Source organism: Pocillopora damicornis, chromosome 8 (assembly GCF_964200805.1).
Source record: "Pocillopora damicornis chromosome 8, jaPocDami1.2, whole genome shotgun sequence".
NCBI lineage: Eukaryota > Metazoa > Cnidaria > Anthozoa > Scleractinia > Pocilloporidae > Pocillopora > Pocillopora damicornis.
Window position 1 is genome coordinate 21,696,362 of NC_142677.1, and position 19,505 is coordinate 21,715,866.

Sequence of the window (19,505 nt, forward strand, 5' to 3'; positions counted from 1 at the left end):
ATGCTGAAACTGATCTTATCAGGTTTACACGTGCTCCAAAGGAATCAAAATTGATGTATATTCGTGTAAAGCTTATTAGCTACATTACGCAACTCAGTAAACCAAAACATAAAAATAACATACGAAGAGCTTTATTCATAATCCTTTATATTTCATAAAGAATAGGAAAAAGCAAACACAGACCCAAGGACAAAATTAAAAGTGCCGCAAGAAAGTACGCTTACGTCCCCTTCCTTTCGGTCCTCCTTTCGGTCCTTCTTTCGGCTCCCCTTTTGGCCCCCCTTTTTGGTCCCCTTTTTGGCCCCCTTTTTGGCCCCTTAATTTTAGGCTCCTTTTCAGGTTCCTTTTCAGGCCCCTTTTCAGGCTCCTTAGAAGTATTCTCAAGGCCATTTTTTTCGATAACGTGACTGACTACCAAGGTTCCTCTCACGATGCTGACCATGTAATTGCCCACAGCTCTGCGGGCTTGAGCCACGAGTCCATTTTGCATGAGGGACGCAACATCCGTGATCAGTGCTAAAATAAGAAAGATAAGGAAAAGTTACTTTCACTCGAGCCCTAATAACAAATTCAATAGTCACCTTTAGGGTTTTTCCCTCTTAGCACCACGAAAATTTTTATTAAAAGAAACCACAATTTTTTTTGCAACATACGGGAGCACAGTCCACACAAATCTAAATAGCCACTAGGGTTACTAGGCCCCATGACTTCCTGAAATAGCCAAAATTTATATGCGATAGATCACTTCAATCAGAATTGTAGTAAAAAATACTCAGGTTTGAAATATTACTGCAATGCGATCATAAGCATCCTCTGAGAGACCTAAGTCAAGGTTGATGCATCTTCAAAAGTTTCGGTTAGCAGAAACTCTTTCACGTTTTTCATTTGCAATCTGTTTTAATCGATCTTTTCGATCCTTATTCATTATTGGTTTATTGGAGCGATGTTTAACTGATGGTAGAAAGTGATCCGGGATTTTTTTGTATTTACTTCGCCCTTTCATTGGTCTAACAAAACTCGTGCCACTCCCCTAACCAATAAAAAGATAAAAACCATTAACGACTTGATCGCACGTGCTTTCCCGCGCTTCAGACAGTTTAGTCGGACTTACTTGAGTTCTCATTGGCTCTTGATGGTATTTTCCTTCATTCTGATTGGCCACTGTGATTGCTTTGGTTTTGATTTTATGTCACTCAATCCAAAAGCGCTTTAATTTATGCTTTGCGATTTTGTTTAATAACCAAATCGAGATATGTTCATTTGTCTCTTTCAAGTTGAAAGAAACCTTGTTAGCAAAAATTGGTTAACGATTTTTCATCTAGCTCTTTTGATTATCTTGTAATCATAATCAAATTTACCTTCTTGTGCTTCTTTCAGGGCGCTGAGGTTTTCTGCCCAGCTGTGTTGAAGGGTGATAGACTGAAAAGAATAAAAAATGTTTCATTTGTGGCATGCAGCGACGTAGTTAGCTTTTGAAGCACAGAAGTGGTTGTTGGGAACCAGTCATTATTTATCCCGGGTGGGGAGGGGGGGGAAGGGTTGAGGGGGGATGGAGGACTCTTTCGGTGACCACATGGTTTTCAAGGGTAATGGAGGGAGGATCAATCATGACCAGAAGGGTACTAAGGGGGGACTAGAAATATTATAGAGAGGAATCAGGTAAAATTTATCGTGGCACAACCCTTAAACCCCCCTCCCCCACTCCCAACAGAAACCCAAATGATAAATACTGACCGGTCCTTTACTCATTTCAAAAAGAAACTGCTTCCTTTGCCTCTACCACAGGCAGACCACACTAAATATGTAAATACCTAAACACCCGTTTGTTAGTGTCTTTTGTTTTTGCCCTTTGGGATTTTTGTAGGTTAGTTCGTCGTGCGTGCGGAATGTATTCTAGCGTGTTAGACGAGTAATTTATTGTAATATATTCGTTAGTATCTAAAGGTCGTGTAAGCCTTTTCGGGTCAGGTTTTTCGCTTGCTATTTCCAAGTGGTCATTTTTCGCCCTACAGCATCCAGCGCAGTTTTTTCCCAGCTCCTAACAAAGTGTCGCTTTGGTCCATCTTTCCGTTGCGTTCACTTGTAGTTCACTTTGTAACGTCCTTTTCTTTGCTTGTATTTTAGTTTTAACGAACCGCAACTACAACATTGTTTCTTAAATAAAGCGCGTTAACACAATGCTGGAGTGTTTGGAGTGTTTAGTCCATTGTTGGAAGTTATAAAATGTTCGTGGTTATTAATTGTTGACATGAGACGAACAAAATCTATGAGGGTTATATATGAATAAAACTCTGAAGTTTGCATATCTAAATTACTTCTCGGTCTGAATATCTCAGTAAAGTTAAATGAAATGTTAATCGATGCATCTGTGTTATTTTTTCGCCCTCACGGGCCGTTTGAAGTGTCTTTTTACGAATTTGCTTTTAGCCGGAGGCCTTTAAGAGAGAAATGGGAGTCTCCCTTAGTGTGGTCTTCCTGTGCCTCAACAACAGAAATTTTCCGCGGTATGCCTAATGCTGTACTCTATCATTGCAAACCTTAAATTTAAAGTTGCATTCTACACAGAGAAGTCGTGATATCCGATTCATATCTGCTTCTTGCCACGGAAACTCTTTAAAATCTGGTAATTAGAGGGCTAAACAATTATAGAGTTTATACGGCTATTGCGATTCCGATGAAACCGGACTCTGAGCTGATATTTCGAAAAAATTTAAACTGCCTTTTTCTTTGCTTTTAGAACCATGACGAGAAGGGTTCCTCGTGTTGATATAGAAGCAAGTAGCATCTTTTTTTATCCCAATAATTCGTTAATCATAAAATCATGAATAGGGATATTGGTAAATACTTCCCAAATTCACATCTGTAATTATATTTATTGCCCCTACTAAATGGATACAAGGACGATAAGACTACTTACTCCTTTAATCACGTCTACAGCCTTCTTGTAGATTTTCACTGAAACAAATGAAATTCAGAAATTATTCTTTTATGATCATATCAGTATAACGGTGGCGCACATCACATGTAGACATCCCTCTGATCGAAGTACGTGTACAAATTCAAAACTCTCCTTGCCAGGAAGAATTAACTTTTTCACTTCTAAGATTTTATAAGTAATTTTCCTCACAGTCTGTGATACAATTCTTACGATGTTAGTTAGCATTGGATCAGCTAATAATCCCTAAATGGATATTTATCGCTATTCTCATCACTTGTTTGCTTGAAATTGTGTTGATATTGTGAGGAGAAATTATGTCTTGGTCACCAATGAGGTCGTATGGTTTGGATGGAAATACACACCTTCGATGCAGTTCCCTGCATGGGGATTCTCAAACACTATATCAATGATTCTTTTTCCGACGTCACCAGCTTCAGATGGTGCAGACTCCTGTATGGCACGTTTGGTAAGAAGATCTTTCCATGGAACTGAAAACGTTGAAAATACGATAAGTCAGCTGAAAAGAGAGATCTTAGTGCTATCGACCTGATACGGATTAGGTTTACAGAACTGTGATAGGGAAGGAAAAGTGCATGAAATGCTTGTATTTTACAAATTTTCAAGACTCGAACACCGCTGATATTCCTTTATCTTGCCCGAAGGTTCTATATGTTTCAAATATGTTCCCTGTAAAGGTTAGATTATCCAAAGGTTGTTCCAATCAGGATGCTATATTGGAAGGTTGCTTGATGAACATGGTCCAGGTGTGTAGGCGTTGTTTGGTTTATAAAGAAGGGACACATCCACAATCAGCGTCAGATTTACTTGACACATCAAGTTTTAGGAGTCCTATTTATGTGTAGAATAACACGCATGTCTTTACCACACTCTAATTCATTGGCAAGACACCTTTCCACTTTCCATTTTATGTAGCTAAAAGATCATGAATCACCATATAAAATTTATTTAGCGGGAAGGGGGGCGAGTAGGTTGACTTAACAAGGACAAAAGAGACAAAATGGAGGTAATATGGGGCTGAAATAGTCGAAGTCAACAATTTCGTCGCCGATTGTAGATCTTTTAAGAGTAGAATGCTGTTCCTGATGAAAAGAGCTGGATGGTGTTCACTTCTACACACCAACTTGTTGGCAGATGTAGTCTTAAAATGCTCAAGCAAACGGTTGTAGAACGAAAGCAATAGATAGACATAATTATTCACGTTGTGTAATAGAAGAGGTGCTTGTAAGAGGAGTATCAGAGGCGCTTATCATTCAAAGATTTTCGGCAGGTCGATTCATTTAATGATGTGGTGAAAAATTGATTGCAGATAGGAGTATCTGGCTCCTGATAAATTACTTAACGTACTTCTTTCACAAAGAGCAACAAGGGTTGCATCAGTATACGGCTCTATTCTGTTTGAAAGATCAAACGTTCCATTTGGATCCTGTTTCTCGATAATCTCGCCAATCTTTTCAATCAGACCTGAACGAAATTTTGAATAAAAATAGATAAATAACAAGAAATACAGTTTTAATAAATTTAGTAGTCAAAAATTTACGTATTTTATCTCATAATGATAAGGTGCCTTCCACGGCAGAGTAATTTTACACTCCTTGAAATTACACAATGATTTAGAAAAATCCCATAGATTGCACAACATATCATTATAAAGTGTTAGCCACCCAAAGTCAATGAAAGCAGCTTATTATAACTACCTGATGGCGTTAAAATTATACGTCTCCTCAGGGATGCCATTTTATTTCTTTAAGAGTACAAACTAGTAAGCTTGCGTACCATTCTGATCAAATAATCAACTGATGAAAATAGGTATCCTCATTGATCACATGAATGGCCTGTTTTTCTTTTTCATGAAATTCTGATTAAGGTTGAAGTGAGTGCAAAGGAAAAGTCTGCAACTGGAAGAGTATTTCCTAGTTATTTATTAATATTGAAGACTAAAAGCTACACAGCTATTGCAGATTGTAATACTTACCATCCACGTTCTTGTCACATGCTGAATCAACCAGCAATTGTCCCATTTTACCCTTCACTCCAAAGTGATTGAAGTGGGCAAGTGCCCCATGAGCGTCTTAAATAAACGTAATGACATATACAAATCACGATCGTAGATACTCACATGTATTGCAATCAGAAATAAAAGAATTTTCATGAACGAAAGTTCCTTGTTTAACTCGCAATAAAAGGCACAATCAGTGTTACGGCTGACCAGCTGAGAATAACGAAGAGCAAAAATTGACAGTACTGCTCTAGTTATTGTTTGAGATAGTCTTATTTGCTACGACGCAGAAGTGACTTTTTGTTTTTCTGCAAGTTTACATAGAGTCCCTTAAGAAAGCTCTCGGTTAGGCCACCCGAATTAAAAAAAAAAGCCTTGAATTTCAAGAGTTTGAAAGCATTTACGTTTCAGTTGGATTTCTTACCGAGGTCAGCTTCTTCGAGAGCCTCACCAGTTTCTTCCACAAAGTCTAACTCGTCAACTTTTAATTTTTGGAGTAATGCTGTGAAAAATAAAACGCAACGTTTAAATCTTTACCCAGACTCAAGGTCCGTCCATTCCAGTCCTTACCCTCCCCTCCCCCCCTTTCCTGTGAAACGACGTGACACCCTGTATCGACCATTATGATCTGCTCTTGATACGAGGTTCGTAATCAAGATAAAGAGTCTAAATAATTAACATACAAAGATAAAGTACAATTTTAACTAAGGGAAATGAAACTTTCTATCAAATAAAGAACTACAAATTAAATTAAAAATTGGGAAGAAGTGATAACGTAATTATGAACCCCTCAAATTTAAAGCAATTGAGCTTCGCAAATAATCCTAAATTCCGGTTAGCTTTAATTTTAATTTACTTTGCTCAATGATTGCTCCAGAAAATTTGTACCACCATTTTATCTGATCAGATTCAAATTAAAACCAATCGCGACTCTGTTACTCGCGTTTTCCCGCGCTTTAAGCGGTTTATTTGTTTTCATTAGCTCCTTGTGATATTTTGCTCTGTTCTGATTGGCTATTGCTTTTACTTTGGTTTTGGGTTTTGCGACACTCAATTGCTGCTTCTTTCCACGGAATTGAGATTGCCCGTAATTGATCTCGTATTACGAATAACTTATGAATATCAACCTTTAGAACGCAGAAACGAGACGAACTCCTCTTTGATTTTTTCACATTTTTCGTGGTCGTCAACAACATGGCGTCCCAGTAATGTCTTTACCGCTTCATTTGAGGGTTCGAATTGTAGAGCATGTATCATTTCCTGAGCTTTTTCTGAAATTTAAAACGAAACAAACTGTCATTTTTAAACCTTTGTTTACACACTAACTGACACTTTCACTAAGTCCTATCGATGGGGAGGCGTATCCTGTTAGATGCTGCAGTATACCCATAAAGTTCAATGGCGAATTTTAATTTTTGTTTTGTTCTAAGTTGCTGTTGTTTATTCTTTTCTCTTTTGCTTGTTTTTTTGTTTCCTGGTAAGATGTCGTATACATTTTTAATACGCTCTAATATTTTTGATTGGTTTGTGCCTTGGGAAATTCTAGACCAGATCTATGTGTCAGTGTCGACAATAATTTAGCGTTAAGGTCTAATATGTGAATGAACTGTCTGCAGTTCCAATTTAATTCTCCCGGATTTAATTCTGATAAAAACTTCAAGCGAGGGTTTCTTCTTCATTCCCTCGTAGGTCCAAGAGTTAATAATGATCTTGTAATATCTTATCTCTACTCCTAAGAGACAAAAATGGAAAAAAAAAGGTCGTTGGTCAATGGGCGATGAAATATCGTCTTCGAACTCGACAGGAAAAAACCGGTAAAGCTTGAAACTTGGGGACAATTGCTACAAAAGCTATTTTATCAAAATGAGAACAAAATGAAAGTAGAAGAGTATGTATGATTACGTTGATTCCTTCTGTCTTTAGCTTCTTTTAGCGTCTCCAAAGCCGGTACGATCTCATTCAACTAGGAAAATATATTTCTGTTAGAATTATCATAGATAATGCAATTAGACTCGAGCAGATCAGGCTCGATTATATACAGGCATAATAATCTCGAAAAGCATAGGGAATCATTGGATTCTTTCATTCAGAGGATAATATTTATAAAATATTCTAAAACAGAGAATAGCGTTGAAGGTGCGCTCTTTTTGGGTACCCAACTCCGAATAGTCTTTGCTATTCACCTCCGAGAAATTCACTCAGGATTTGCGCCCAAAAACATGAAGTCGTTGCTGAAATAAATGAGTTAAAGATCATCTTTTTGTGCCGTATTATCTCACTTTTTTAGTATATAATAAAACAACTATTTACCTCAGTGTCGGTGTCTCGCAGTGGATATTAACCTCACCGTTTCGCTGCCTGGTAAATATCCACTAATAGCCGCCTCCACTTCAGTGAATAGTTGTTAAGTATTAAAATGATCTTTTCAGGTATAAGAACTTTGCTTTGATCAAGGCCGACAAAAGTAGAGCACTCTTTCAAAAGAGCAAATGAACTCAAAGTTATCAAAACAATTTTCTAAAATGAAAATAATGATAATAAAAAAGATAATTCAAAGGCCATCAATAAAACACTTACCGAATCAGCCAATTCTGCCACCGCCTCCTCCACGGACATCACCCCCTCATCCTGTTCATGTTCATGGTGATCATTCATCTGATCACCTGTTTTCAAGAGATGAGCAAAGCGAGCTGTGGTCTCAGTCATCAAGGGATGCCTGAGTTTATTGACATCCACCGGTCCATCTGCGAAAAACAGTGATTGACATTTTTTTTTTAATTGTGTATTTGAACAATCAAATTAAAGCCATGGAAACTAACACAAGCAACCAATGAGTCATTGAGAATTAATATAAATGCCCGCTCGAGAAAAAGACTGGGTCTGAGACTGATTAGCTGAGATGGTGGTACGATAACTGTGGACCAGTAATATAGCATGGCAGTCAGCTAATCCTTTATTCATTTCCACAAAGATTCTCAATGTGGAAAGTGTTGATTCAGTTCCTTTATTTTCTGAGGTACAGCATATGATCTGCACGTAAAGAAAAACCCAAGTAGAACATAGACTGTTGACATTAACAGTCTAAAGCACATTGTAATTGAAAAACTCAATCTGCTTAAGGAATCCTTCTGCGATGTGCAACATAGAAAGCATATCGTGAATAATTATGAAACAACTTAGTTGAAAAGCGAAGTGGTTTAATGACCGCGTTAAGTTCTGAAATCTGGAACAAGGATGCTGTAGACTTAAAGTTTTCGAAGCTGTTTTGTAGCGCAGCTAATTATGAGTCAATTGGGAGTGTCTTCATTTTGCTTTTTACCTCTTATACGATCCCGGATTTGATCACTGCAAAGAGTGGTGCAAATTAATACAAAGTACACGTACGAATCTGGGTTGCGAGTGTTTGCTAGTATGTGGTTTGCATTGAGACAAATTTAGGTTAGTCCTGCTACCAAACTAAGCAAAGAACGAGAAGAGATTCAGAATAATGAAAAAGGAAAATACTTTTTTTTGTTATTCGAGTTTTATTGTCATATTGCCATGACAACACTTGTCAATCTTTCGCGAAATGCGGAAAATGCAAAATTCAACGTGACTAGCATATCACGAGACAGAATTTAATTACAGTCCATTCAATTCGTTTTAGCTTTGCATGACCAACTTTTTAATTAACAATTTTCATTTTGATGATTAGTTGGTGGCTTATAGTCCTCTTAGGATTGCGGAAAAAAACTATGCTAATTGACGAGTAAGTGTGTTGATGTTTTGATCAATGCATATGGAATAACTATTTCACCAAAAAATATATATATGTTTCTTATCATTTGCAGCTGCTCATTGTGCATTTTGTTTTGGAAAGGAGAACTGATTTATAACATGTACGATTTGTCAATAGATTGCACACAATGCTGGCAAAGAGGAATTTCTCTTTAGCCGTATTCTAGAATATACAAACTGTTTTTTTATGTGTGTTTAATTTCATCTCTTGGCCAGAACTCAGAACTCACGGCTGAGTGATTCCTCATGATTTAAAAGCTTTAGAACATCTAATACCAAGTCGGGATTTTTACGGGTTCAATGTCCCCTTTCAAGTCTTAGCTCATCTTTTTTTTTTATCCCATTTCCTATAATTCAAAATTTTTTCCAATGATATTCCGAATTAAGAAAGCAGGCGCTCTACAGTGACTTGGGAACATTCTATAACCATTAGTTCGAGACGTTACGATCAATGAATGACTGATAAAAAGTTTCATAAAGGAAATATTTACCTTGCAGGTAGCGATCTAGCTCAGTTAGTTTGTTGCGGACCGTATTCTCAGGAAGATGAACCTGGCTCTGAAATGCCTCAGCAGCACAGACGAAAAGCAAAGTCACAAGGATATACTTCATCTTCTGTCCTTCACTTAGAAATGATTTGCACGCGATGGCTGACCTGGTAGACAACTGAGATTAATGATATCGCGTCGGGTTGTTGTGTGGGAGTCATCCATTCATCACAAAGCGTTGCATCGAAGTTCAATTTCTCCCAACGCTGTTTCTATATTTAGTCATGTGGTGGATAGGATTGTGAATGATGAACACTTAAATTCTCTCGACTACCTTCCATGTTATTGCTCTGTATTGGGAGAATTTTGATCTTGAACTTGTGGTCAAACAATAGACATGTTGATCTCTAACCATTGTTTTTATTAATATAGGCATTGAATTAAATCCTTTAAATCATTTGTAAATGATCCCCGAGGGAATACAAATGAAATACATTGCGGAAAATGCTAAAATTACGCGATTCAAGTTAAAAGGAAATTTTGCAGATTCATGAAACGGACATGATAATTTCACTTTTTTAATTGGGTACTTATTTGAAACATCTTCGGTAGCTACACTTAAGACCCTCACAGCTGTAAATAGGTATTCGCTTCATTTGCCATAGAGTTTAAAACCTCCCTCATAATTTTATATATTTACACCAATAAGCGAATTAAATATTTTAAGCATTGATACAAAATGATGACAACGCGGAAAACTGAACTAATTGCTTCCAATCATTTTAATTGAAAATGGTCAAATGAATTGTTGTTTTTTTTTTTTTAGTAAAAACAAAATCTTTATTTGAGATGTCACCAAGATGTCTGCGTGAATCATCGGTTATTCACAATATTTATAATATTTACTGACATTTATGAAAGTGTGTTTGAATTAAGAAACAAAATGTTAAAGATTAATTCAGGTACTGATCATCAGATCAGGGGGCTGAGCTGCATGTGAAAATGCCATGGAATATAACTTGCGAAGAAAACTCAAACTTGCGACTCCAGTTGCATTTCATTTGGTTCCTAAATTCTTATTTTAATAAGACCTTGTCTGTAAATGTAAGTCATTGTATTTTTATCCTCTTTGACCCAGGGTTCACCAATCATTCACAAAACAGAATAATAAATGACATTCTCTACCAATGAACTAGATGCATCAAAAGACAGAAATGGAAAACAGAGCTCTATCGACAGATTTCTGCTTGCGGAAAGTGTTATCGTGTAGTTAGCCCTTAATTAATTGACCGTGATGCCATCAATCGCTAATCCTAAAAAATGTTGGGAGTTATGTGCCGGAAATAAGAGATAGAGAGGTGATCTTTACCGCTGGTGTTCTGCCTCTTATCGGTCTAACTCCTCCTATTTGCGAAGTGACTCCCATTCATCTCAGTTAACTAACTGAACTATTTAACAGTCCAAGCCATCGCTTTAAGTAATTAAAGCAATTGACCCAGTTATTCTTGCTAGTTATGTGTGACTTTATCACGCTTTAATACTGGGACTCGGGCGCACAAGCTATCTGGCTGACATCCACAACATGAAAAAAAAAAAAAAAAAAAAAAGGAGGGGGGAAGGGGTAAGGAGGAGGGGGGGGTTTGAATTTCTCCGTAGTTTATGTTGAGTTCAGTCTTAGATTTTGAGGTTTTACGTGCATCAAATACTCTGCTACGGACCAAGCTATCATTCAAAATAGTTTTTCTTATATTCATTTTTTTCTTATTTACTTTTGGGGTGTTACTAGTCGACTTCAATACTATTTACTCAGTTTTGTTGCTCGTTTTTTTGGTTACTGAGTCAATATCAGTTTATTATCAGCTACCATGGTTTGAAATGAAAAAAAGGTACTATATCTTCGTGAAGTTCACAGTTATTTCATTCACGACAGTAAACACACAGTCAATAGTTTCTCCCTCGGATTTTATTTGCTTCAAAGAGAAAATTACAACACAAGAGAACTTAGATATCAAAAATACTGTGGGAGTAGCACAATACGGTAAGGCGCAACCAGTTTGTTGAATAAAAACGGTACGACAAATTAAAGAACTTTGTAAGTGAGATTTTTTTGCTAAAGTTATTCCATGTCCCAAAGAGGAAATGACCATAGCCTTTTAAATGAAACAAATGAATCTACATTTTTTTCTTTCGTTATTGTTTTCGATGCAAACTGACTGTTGTATATCCAGAGGGGAAAAAAAGTAAATGTGGCTCTCCATACCAGCCCTACAAGAGAGAAAAAGCAACATTTTATTATCTATCAAAAATTTTTACACGAGGTTGCTTCACATGGGCCGACCGTTTCGAAACGGGCCTTGTCTGTTAGAAGTTAAAACCAAAGACTTTCAGCTTTGCCAGCGAATCTCACCTTTATTTTGTTATCTATAATAGTTTGATCACTAAAGTACGGTAAATACAATTTCCTCCCAGATTACTTCGAGAACGGTTACAGTTTTCATAAACATAGCAAGATTTAAAATTCCTTTACTTACACTTCGTTACGGAGGAGCTTGGGAAGATTAGGCAGATGCTTGTGGAGGAGCCGCTTCCTTCAAATATTTCTCGATAACTGTACCGATTATGATGGCCCCTCTCATGTTATCTACTACGAACTGACCCACAGTAAGAAAGGCCTTGTCCACCTGACCTTCTTCCATAAACTTTTTAACTTTCGCTTTCATTCCTTTGAAAAAGGAACACGTTTTCTTTTAGCATATCAGTTATTATTGTTTTAGCTATTTATCTCCCAAAAGTTATTAACACGTTACTTCTCCCTATAATATCAATAATGCATCTAGCAGACAGAGAATGAGAATACTCAAACTTATGAGGTAGAATTTGTTGTCTTGATCTAACATTAAACATTTTGTAATTGATTTGTTAGGAAATGTGTAGCAGCTGTAGAGGAGAATCAACAATTACATCTTGGGAGTTAAAGGGTTTTAGTGAACCTTTTTGTACAAGCACTTTTGTAAATCTAATTGAAGAAAGACGCGAGACACTCTGAATACAGTTAAACTACACTTGAACTCATCCAAATGAGTTTTCTGCTCGTGATGCCTTTTTTCTGGGAATTTGTGAGATTTTTCTGTGGTCGCTTTACTTGGGATTGTAATTATGTTCCAGGAAAGACGTTGTCAATAAATGAAAGAGAATACGGAAGTGTTTGACGATTGCCTTGTTGTTCAGTATTCGGATTTAAAAGCTTCCTTCTCCACCAGTTTTTTTCTGCTATTTTGTAACATCATTATTATTGCTGTTTATTCTCTGTTCTTAAAAAATTCTTCTGGAGACAACTGAGTACCAGAAAGTTACAAACCATAAATCGCTATGTCCAGCTGGACTCTCGTAAATACTAAAGATTTGTAACTTCAGAAGGCTTTCAAAGCTTATAAAAGAAGAGGCGCATATTCGAGGGAACACGTTAGCAGGTATCTTGTTTGGGGTACATGTAGATGGGTCCACAACTGGAAAAGAGGAAAGTGTGTGTGTAAGGGTGGGGCGGGGGGGGGGGACTTTGACGGACAGTTCATGGCGTTAGGTACATACCATCTTCAAATATCTGAGTAATATACTGTAGCTCTGCAGACTTTTTGTGAACCTTTACACCCTAAAAAATGGAACAAAATATGATTAGGTCTTACTAAAGTACAGATCATAAACCTTCCCAGACGACTAGCATTACCATAACTTATTAAAAATTAAATGTGAGAATACATGTCTACCTCTGAACATAATTATCTAGCTATATGCAGATTATTGGTGGTAATTTTGGACAGTTAAAAAATATCCAAAGTACCACTAACATCAGGAGGGAGGGGAAGACAAAAGACAAGCCCCGTGGTGGATTTTCCCAATCAAAATTAAACATTTTGAAGCTAATTTTAATTTATCCACAAATAAGTTCAGCGAGTGAGAAGCTATAGCTGTATAGAATAAGGTTACGGCATATGAGTTGCGAAGCACCTAACGGGTAATGTGATTGATACGAGATAAGTTCATTTTTCCAACAGCCATCCCTACACCATAGAAAACATTGTAACAATACAGAAATTGGGATGAGTACTTACCTCATGGATGAGTCGTACAATTGACCGTATGAGTTTCACTAAAAAAGAGAAAAACCATTCCATATTGGTAAAAAAAAATAACTTTGGAAACAACAAAGTGGGGCTTGGATCTGAAAAGACAAAATGACTTGACAGGCTCCCCTCAGGGGTATGATATCAGTTTCATATGCCGGCATTCTTTTCCCTTTTTTTCTTTTGACTCCAAAACTGTGCCAGCGTTATATAGATCCAATAATTATTCCGTGAGTGTGGGTTGGGTATGAGATGGTAAATATCCAACGAGGAGAGTAGGGCCGAATTGGCTTTAACCAGTTTCGTATCCAACAAGCGCGAATAGAATAATTCTTTCATTAAATCTCATTAAAACCTTCAGCTCCGCAACAGTTGGTGCAATGCATTTCCAGATGACTCAAACTAAAAGGCAAGTAAACTCTGATTGACACATATTTGATGGAGATAGAATTCAACGCAGATATGGATTATGTTTGCTTAACAGACCACAGAGCAAAAGCACAAAACAAGGAAAAACAAAACCGATCTCACACTCATCGGAAAAACGCACCCAGAAAAAAAGGCTGGTAAACCAAAATATTGGCTCTCGTTCTTCATTGCAGTCTTCTCACAGGTTTTAAATTGAAATCAGGGAAGTTCTTTTGTTCGGTTCAATTATAAAACCTACAGAAATACTTTTTCACTTCGTCATCGCTTCGTTTTTGCTCCTCTGAAATATTAATGGACGTAATTTGCTCCTCAGACAGAATAACTAACGAAATTTCGTAGAAAATTACGAGGAAATAATTGTCACTGTGGTCATTGTATGGTGAAATAGTCCTAACTTTCGTCTTAGACTTCATGCATGGAAGAAAAAACTAAGCAAAAATGCTAAAAACACGAGGCTTGTGAAAGTAAGGAAAAGTTTTACCTCAAAAGCTCGTACGCACCTTCACCGCAGTCGTTGTTGTTGTGATTCTCAAACACTAGGTCTAGTGCTTTTTCCTTGAGGCTTTTTTTTCTTTTTGGTCCTGCTCCTCTGAACAGACCTTGAAATCGAAATAATGAGAAAAATGATAAAAAAGAAAGGTGGAAATGGGATTACTACGGATTGGAGGGTATCAAAGAATGCCATAACAATCTATGAAACAGAACATGTTCACATGGTTCATGTCCGTAATTTAATATTTTTTATAGGCTGTTAGTGTGAGGCAGCCCTTCCTTCCTCTCTCCCACTGACGCGACAAAAATTTCTCTTTTCGTTAGTAACGACACGGATTTTGACAATGATGGTCATAATTGTGATCGTGGTAGAAAAAATAAAGAAAGAGGAACAGAACACAGACGAACGATGAAACCGAAAGAAAAAGCCCAATACGTCAATGATCGTAAAATGAAGCTTCCTTTAACAACCCTAGGCACTGCTTTGATTGATTGTGCTGTTGGGTGTATTCCTGGTTAAAATTTTACAACGTCGTTACCTGACTTACCTCTCTTCATACACTGTCCACTGTTCACTGCATAAACGTATGGATTTATTTTCTTGGAGACATCAAATTTGCCACGAGGATCAGAATGGTCAACGTAATGGATTATCAAGTTAGCCAAACCTTAAAAACAACAAATGCCGATATCAAAACAAAAATACAATTGCAATGACGACAGAAAAAACATATATTTCTAGTGATTGCTAGAAAAGTTTTCTAACCTGTGGTTTATACAGATATGCAAAAAAGGTTAAAATGCAAAAAGCAGGCAAGCCAGAGAAAGAGACTTTCTCAGGAAACTAGAAATAGCAAAAGAGATTAACAAACCAAGAGAATTGACAAAGATTACCTCGATAGATATTTTCCACACTTTGATAACAACAACAAAAAAAAAATAAAGCTTCTTAACCCTTTACACCCTAAGATCAGTATGCATATTCTCCATACTGTTCTCTATACATTTCCTGTGGAGCTGAAAAGGAGAATTTGTTTAACAATGAAGAGGTACTTTATAGTTGGTGATCATATTTGATTCAGGGGGTGGCATTGTGAGGAGAAATTAGATGCTAGTCACTCTTTAGAGGCAAAGGGTCAATGAAGAGGTTTATAAATGAACTAGGTGCTTTATTAGGGAGGGAAGGTTTTAGTTTAGAGAGGGTAAGAAATTTTTCGTATTCACCATCCATGTTAGTGTCACAGTATGTCTCAGCCAGCATCCCACCAATTTCCATTACAGCCTTTACACCAGGATGCTCCAAGAGATCGTGTTCAAAAGCCATGTGGACAAATGCTTCAAAAACGTCTAAAGGAAGGAAAAAGTATCGAATGGATTCATATGTTGAACACCCCAAAGAAATGAAATCCATGGCCGGCCGTTATTTTAAGAAACATTAAGCCTACTCCTCTGACACATACTCACACACGCGCAGAAAAAAATGCTGTGATCTGCTCTCATAGTCTCTTTATTTTAGTGTGACCATGTTGCACTGAGGAACACAAGCAGCAACGTCTAAATACTTAACTTTGCCATGCGTAACACCATCGGCCACAAAACATTAGCTGCTATGCGAAAATTTAATCCCCACCGTTAAATGCACAAGCCCTTTATCCAATAATTATGATATTAGAGATGAAAAAAGAGTTAATAATTATAACAAATACCTTGTTTGTATAGAAGAAGTAAATACACGCGACAGATATTTGCACATTCAACATTCTCACCTGCTTGTTCGTTGAGTTCCGAATCTTTGAGAACCTGGCCCATTCTCTCTTCGAAATTTAAGTTGTCATTAGCCAACAACTTAATTAACTCTACACAAGAAAAGAAATTCAGTCTGTAAGTTGATACAGAACAAATTCTTCCACTCGTAACATGAGTAGCGATGAATCAAACTATTTAGAAGTTTGTCATCTCGAATAGTATTCGCAGAATTATATAAAGTTCGAAAAAGAACACTTAAGTTTTACCCTTTATTTTCAAAACAAAAATGCTTCCATAGTCTATTTAATGAGTGTTTTAAATTTCTATCTCTACAAATTTGAGGGAGTAATAAAAACAAAAGTGGGGTTTTAAAAAGGAAAAAGGACATTTAGTATTTCACCTGTCTTGTGAATGTAATTAGCAAAACCCTTTTTGATATTTTGGCATCTGACGTGCCGTTCCATCGCAGTTGGCCCAAAATCTCCTTGACGTCATTAACGTTTCCGCGCTTCAACACGTTTAGGAAAGCTTCAGCATCAGCTGAAAATTTAAAGCATAAAAGCCTATTATTGAATACGAACTGAAGTACGATAAAGAAAACAAATTTAATAGCTGAAAAATTCTCGTGCAGTGTATTCGAAGTTTTTAAGCCCACATACAAATTAAACACGAACTAAAAAAACAAAACAAAAACACAAAGCAAAGCAAAATAAACCAAAAAAAAATCATTCAAATGCAAAAAATACAAAATATGACACAACCCCCGACATTCACAAATATTTCAAGCTGCTCTTCTGATAAATTCAAATCCTTTAGCTTTGATAGAATGCCTTATATCCCCATGCTTCCATCTGAATTGGGATTCAACCTTAAACCTGACCTGAATGAAAAACATATCTCATCTACAAAAAAAATAGAACAGGCGGGAAAAAAGAAGATTGATCTAACTATCGGTACAGAGCTGCTAACGGTCGCAAATTAAGATGTTGTTAATTACCCTTATCCTGTTTGTCCTTAGCTTCCTTCAATGTTTTCAAAGCTCGCCTGATTTTTTGTATCTGCAATTCAAAAAAGGGAGCTATTATTGGTCCCCAAAGTTTATAAAACTAAATAACGTCACTAAAAAATTTCAGTTTAACAATATTTTGTATTTATCCTAATTTTCATGCGAGTCCCAGACATAGCTGTATATAATTAATATGAAAGCGATCTTCGCAGTTTCTTCACAAATATGTTTTACATATATTTGCAGTTATGCAAACTGTATGTGTTCGAATCAAAAATTATTCATCAAAGACTCCGTCAAATGTTAAAAGTGAATTTCTTACCACATGGGCCAATGCAATCACTGCAGTCAGTTTCGGGGTCCGGTCCCGTTCCCGATCCTGATCCAGATCCCGATCCAAATTCCTCCTCCCCCACCTCGTGATGGTCATTCATTTGTTCTCCTTTCTTCAACAGACGAGCAAGGTGAGCTGTTGTCTCGGTTAGGGAAGGCTTTTCTATTAGTTTCTTGGCATTAATGGGCCCATCTGGGATGAACAAAATATTATGAGGAAATCTAATTAATGGAGAGCAAGTCGAGTTTAGGGACGCGTTTAACAGGGCTTACCATGATCATGATTATCAATTTATGAACCAAAGGCAGTTAAAGATTCAGGGCCCATTTATATGGTCTCAAGTGTTCAAGACAACCCTTCCCTCCAGTTTCCCTGGCCGAGCTAACTTTTTATTGATTTCTTTGGACAATTCAACCAGGTGAGGGAAGAGACTGATGAGGGAACAGCTGTTACAACTCACAACTCCAGATAAACGCTCCATAAAGTAGTCTCGAGGGGGAGGATTGTCTCGGGTACGCGATACCAAATAACTATGGCCGCAGTCGAAACAATTAGCTCTGTAGCTTTTTTTTCGTTGCATGAGCTACTAGCATAAAGTACTACCAATTGCAGTCAGTTTTTACCATCATTCACAAATACAACTATTTTTCTTGATTTTTGTATTCGTCCTGATGTTGTTTCGATTTTGGGTAAAGACCATGGCAGAAGTCGTTGTAGTGTACAAAAAAAGGAAGATTTTACTTAAGGCTTTGATTCCCTTATCAAAATAATTGGTGGCTCTGATCCATAGGTACAGATATTCTTTTTAACTCTCGCGGATTGCATTGCAATTTAAAAAAATGGGATCATGTAAACTGTTTTTGATTTACGGTCCCTAAAGATAAAATAATTGGTGTAATATTATGCCGTGTTAATCTTAAATGAAAAATTGATACAATTTGTCGAGTAATGATTTGAAGAAAATTTTTAAAAACTTAAAAACGATGATAGACTCGCGTAGGATCCATCAAAGAAATGATGTTTAAAATAATTAAATGATTTGATGCACCTTAACAACGACTTGTTGAAGTTTTACATTCGCAATTGATTACTAGTTAACATTTGTCTATCTATTTATAAGCCTGATCAATTCTAAGAACAGTCGACCCTAGAGTCAGAATGTCTATTGTCCGAGCGAAACAAAGGGTTTTCCCTGAAAGCGGAAAATTTGTCAGCCTCAAGGAATCCCGCTCAACAGAAACTCATTCATCCAAAAAGCCTTGATAACCTAAAAGAACCTTGTTTGTCAAAAACTCAGACTGTCCATTGTCGAAGAAAATCAGACGCACTGTCCTAAACGTGGAAAGAATGTTTGCAACCTTAAGCTCGTTATTTCGTATTCTAAAGGGCCCTTAATCTGAAAACACTTGACACTGTTGCCAGGCAACACAAGGAGGCTTTTGTCTGAAGCGGAAAAAATGTCGGCCTCAAGGTAGATTTGGCTTGGAAAGCCTATTGCAAAATATGTTTTGTAACTTGAGATACAATAAAGCTGGTTTTTTTTCACAGAGTCGCAAGGTAAAAGGAATTTTTAAATTAATTTTGTCAATAGGACAAGTGAACCGAAATGAACCGATTTTTTAATTTTTTTTTTTAATTTTTTTTTTTTATCGCGCTGGTAAGTGAGGCACTTTGTGCGCAAAGTTTTCTGGCATATGTAATGAACGGGAAAAAAGCATTAACAGTCCGTTGCAATATGCTGATTGATGAGAAAGTTAAGTACGATGAGATAGTTAAAATAAATACGACTGATTGGGCAGAAAAAAAAATATCTATAAGTTAATCTCTACCGAAAAAAAAAGTTTTGACAAAATGATATCGACTCGTAGCTCATAAATAAGGTAAGAGAGAGATGTATCTTTGGTTAACTTATCGACAAATCAAACAATTATGTTTAAGTGAAAACATGAACATAAATGAAATTTACCTTTAAGCAAATGATGCAGTCTATTGGACCTCGCCGCTGAGAGATCAACCAGGTTCTTCAATGCACCAACAGTTGAGGCAATAAGCAACGTTGTCAGGATGAACTTCATTTTCTTCCACAGCGTGCACGATCAGCCTACCTCATGGAAAACTGATCCACACAATCTCGGATTTTGCTTTTGTGCCCGGTTC

General features: G+C 36.8%; 2 protein-coding genes across 2 annotated transcripts; both read right to left on the minus strand.

The window, feature by feature from the left end:
* Window positions 1–115: 115 nt before the first annotated feature.
* Window positions 116–9,511, minus strand: LOC113668575 (uncharacterized). The gene is made up of 11 exons (XM_027184504.2): window positions 9,224–9,511; window positions 7,533–7,699; window positions 6,858–6,918; window positions 6,083–6,226; window positions 5,380–5,457; window positions 4,932–5,027; window positions 4,304–4,420; window positions 3,301–3,426; window positions 2,918–2,955; window positions 1,359–1,419; window positions 116–516 (listed from the first exon to the last, which is right to left on the minus strand). Exons 1-11 carry the CDS (start codon window positions 9,342–9,344, stop codon window positions 221–223), a joined length of 1,305 nt encoding a protein of 434 aa, XP_027040305.2. The 5' UTR covers window positions 9,345–9,511; the 3' UTR covers window positions 116–220.
* Window positions 9,512–11,165: 1,654 nt separating this feature from the next.
* Window positions 11,166–19,505, minus strand: LOC113668574 (uncharacterized). Its single transcript, XM_027184503.2, has 12 exons — window positions 19,315–19,505; window positions 17,337–17,540; window positions 17,006–17,066; window positions 16,409–16,548; window positions 16,029–16,118; window positions 15,487–15,609; window positions 14,811–14,930; window positions 14,271–14,369; window positions 13,330–13,367; window positions 12,809–12,869; window positions 11,752–11,942; window positions 11,166–11,485 (listed from the first exon to the last, which is right to left on the minus strand). Exons 4-11 carry the CDS (start codon window positions 16,470–16,472, stop codon window positions 11,779–11,781), a joined length of 759 nt encoding a protein of 252 aa, XP_027040304.2. The 5' UTR covers window positions 16,473–16,548; window positions 17,006–17,066; window positions 17,337–17,540; window positions 19,315–19,505; the 3' UTR covers window positions 11,166–11,485; window positions 11,752–11,778.

Coding starts and splice junctions, on each gene's coding strand:
- LOC113668575 (XM_027184504.2), bottom strand. CDS start 9,344: ATGAAGTATATCCTTGTGACTTTGCTTTTCGTCTGTGCTGCTGAGGCA. Junction 6,227..6,857: donor TAAAGACAGAAGGAATCAAC/GTAATCATACAT, acceptor TTTAAATTTCAG/AAAAAGCTCAGGAAATGATA. Junction 2,956..3,300: donor TGCAGGGAACTGCATCGAAG/GTGTGTATTTCC, acceptor CATTTGTTTCAG/TGAAAATCTACAAGAAGGCT.
- LOC113668574 (XM_027184503.2), bottom strand. CDS start 16,472: ATGGAACGGCACGTCAGATGCCAAAATATCAAAAAGGGTTTTGCTAAT. Junction 16,119..16,408: donor TAATTACATTCACAAGACAG/GTGAAATACTAA, acceptor TTTCTTGTGTAG/AGTTAATTAAGTTGTTGGCT. Junction 14,931..15,486: donor CTGTGACACTAACATGGATG/GTGAATACGAAA, acceptor GTTGTTTTTAAG/GTTTGGCTAACTTGATAATC.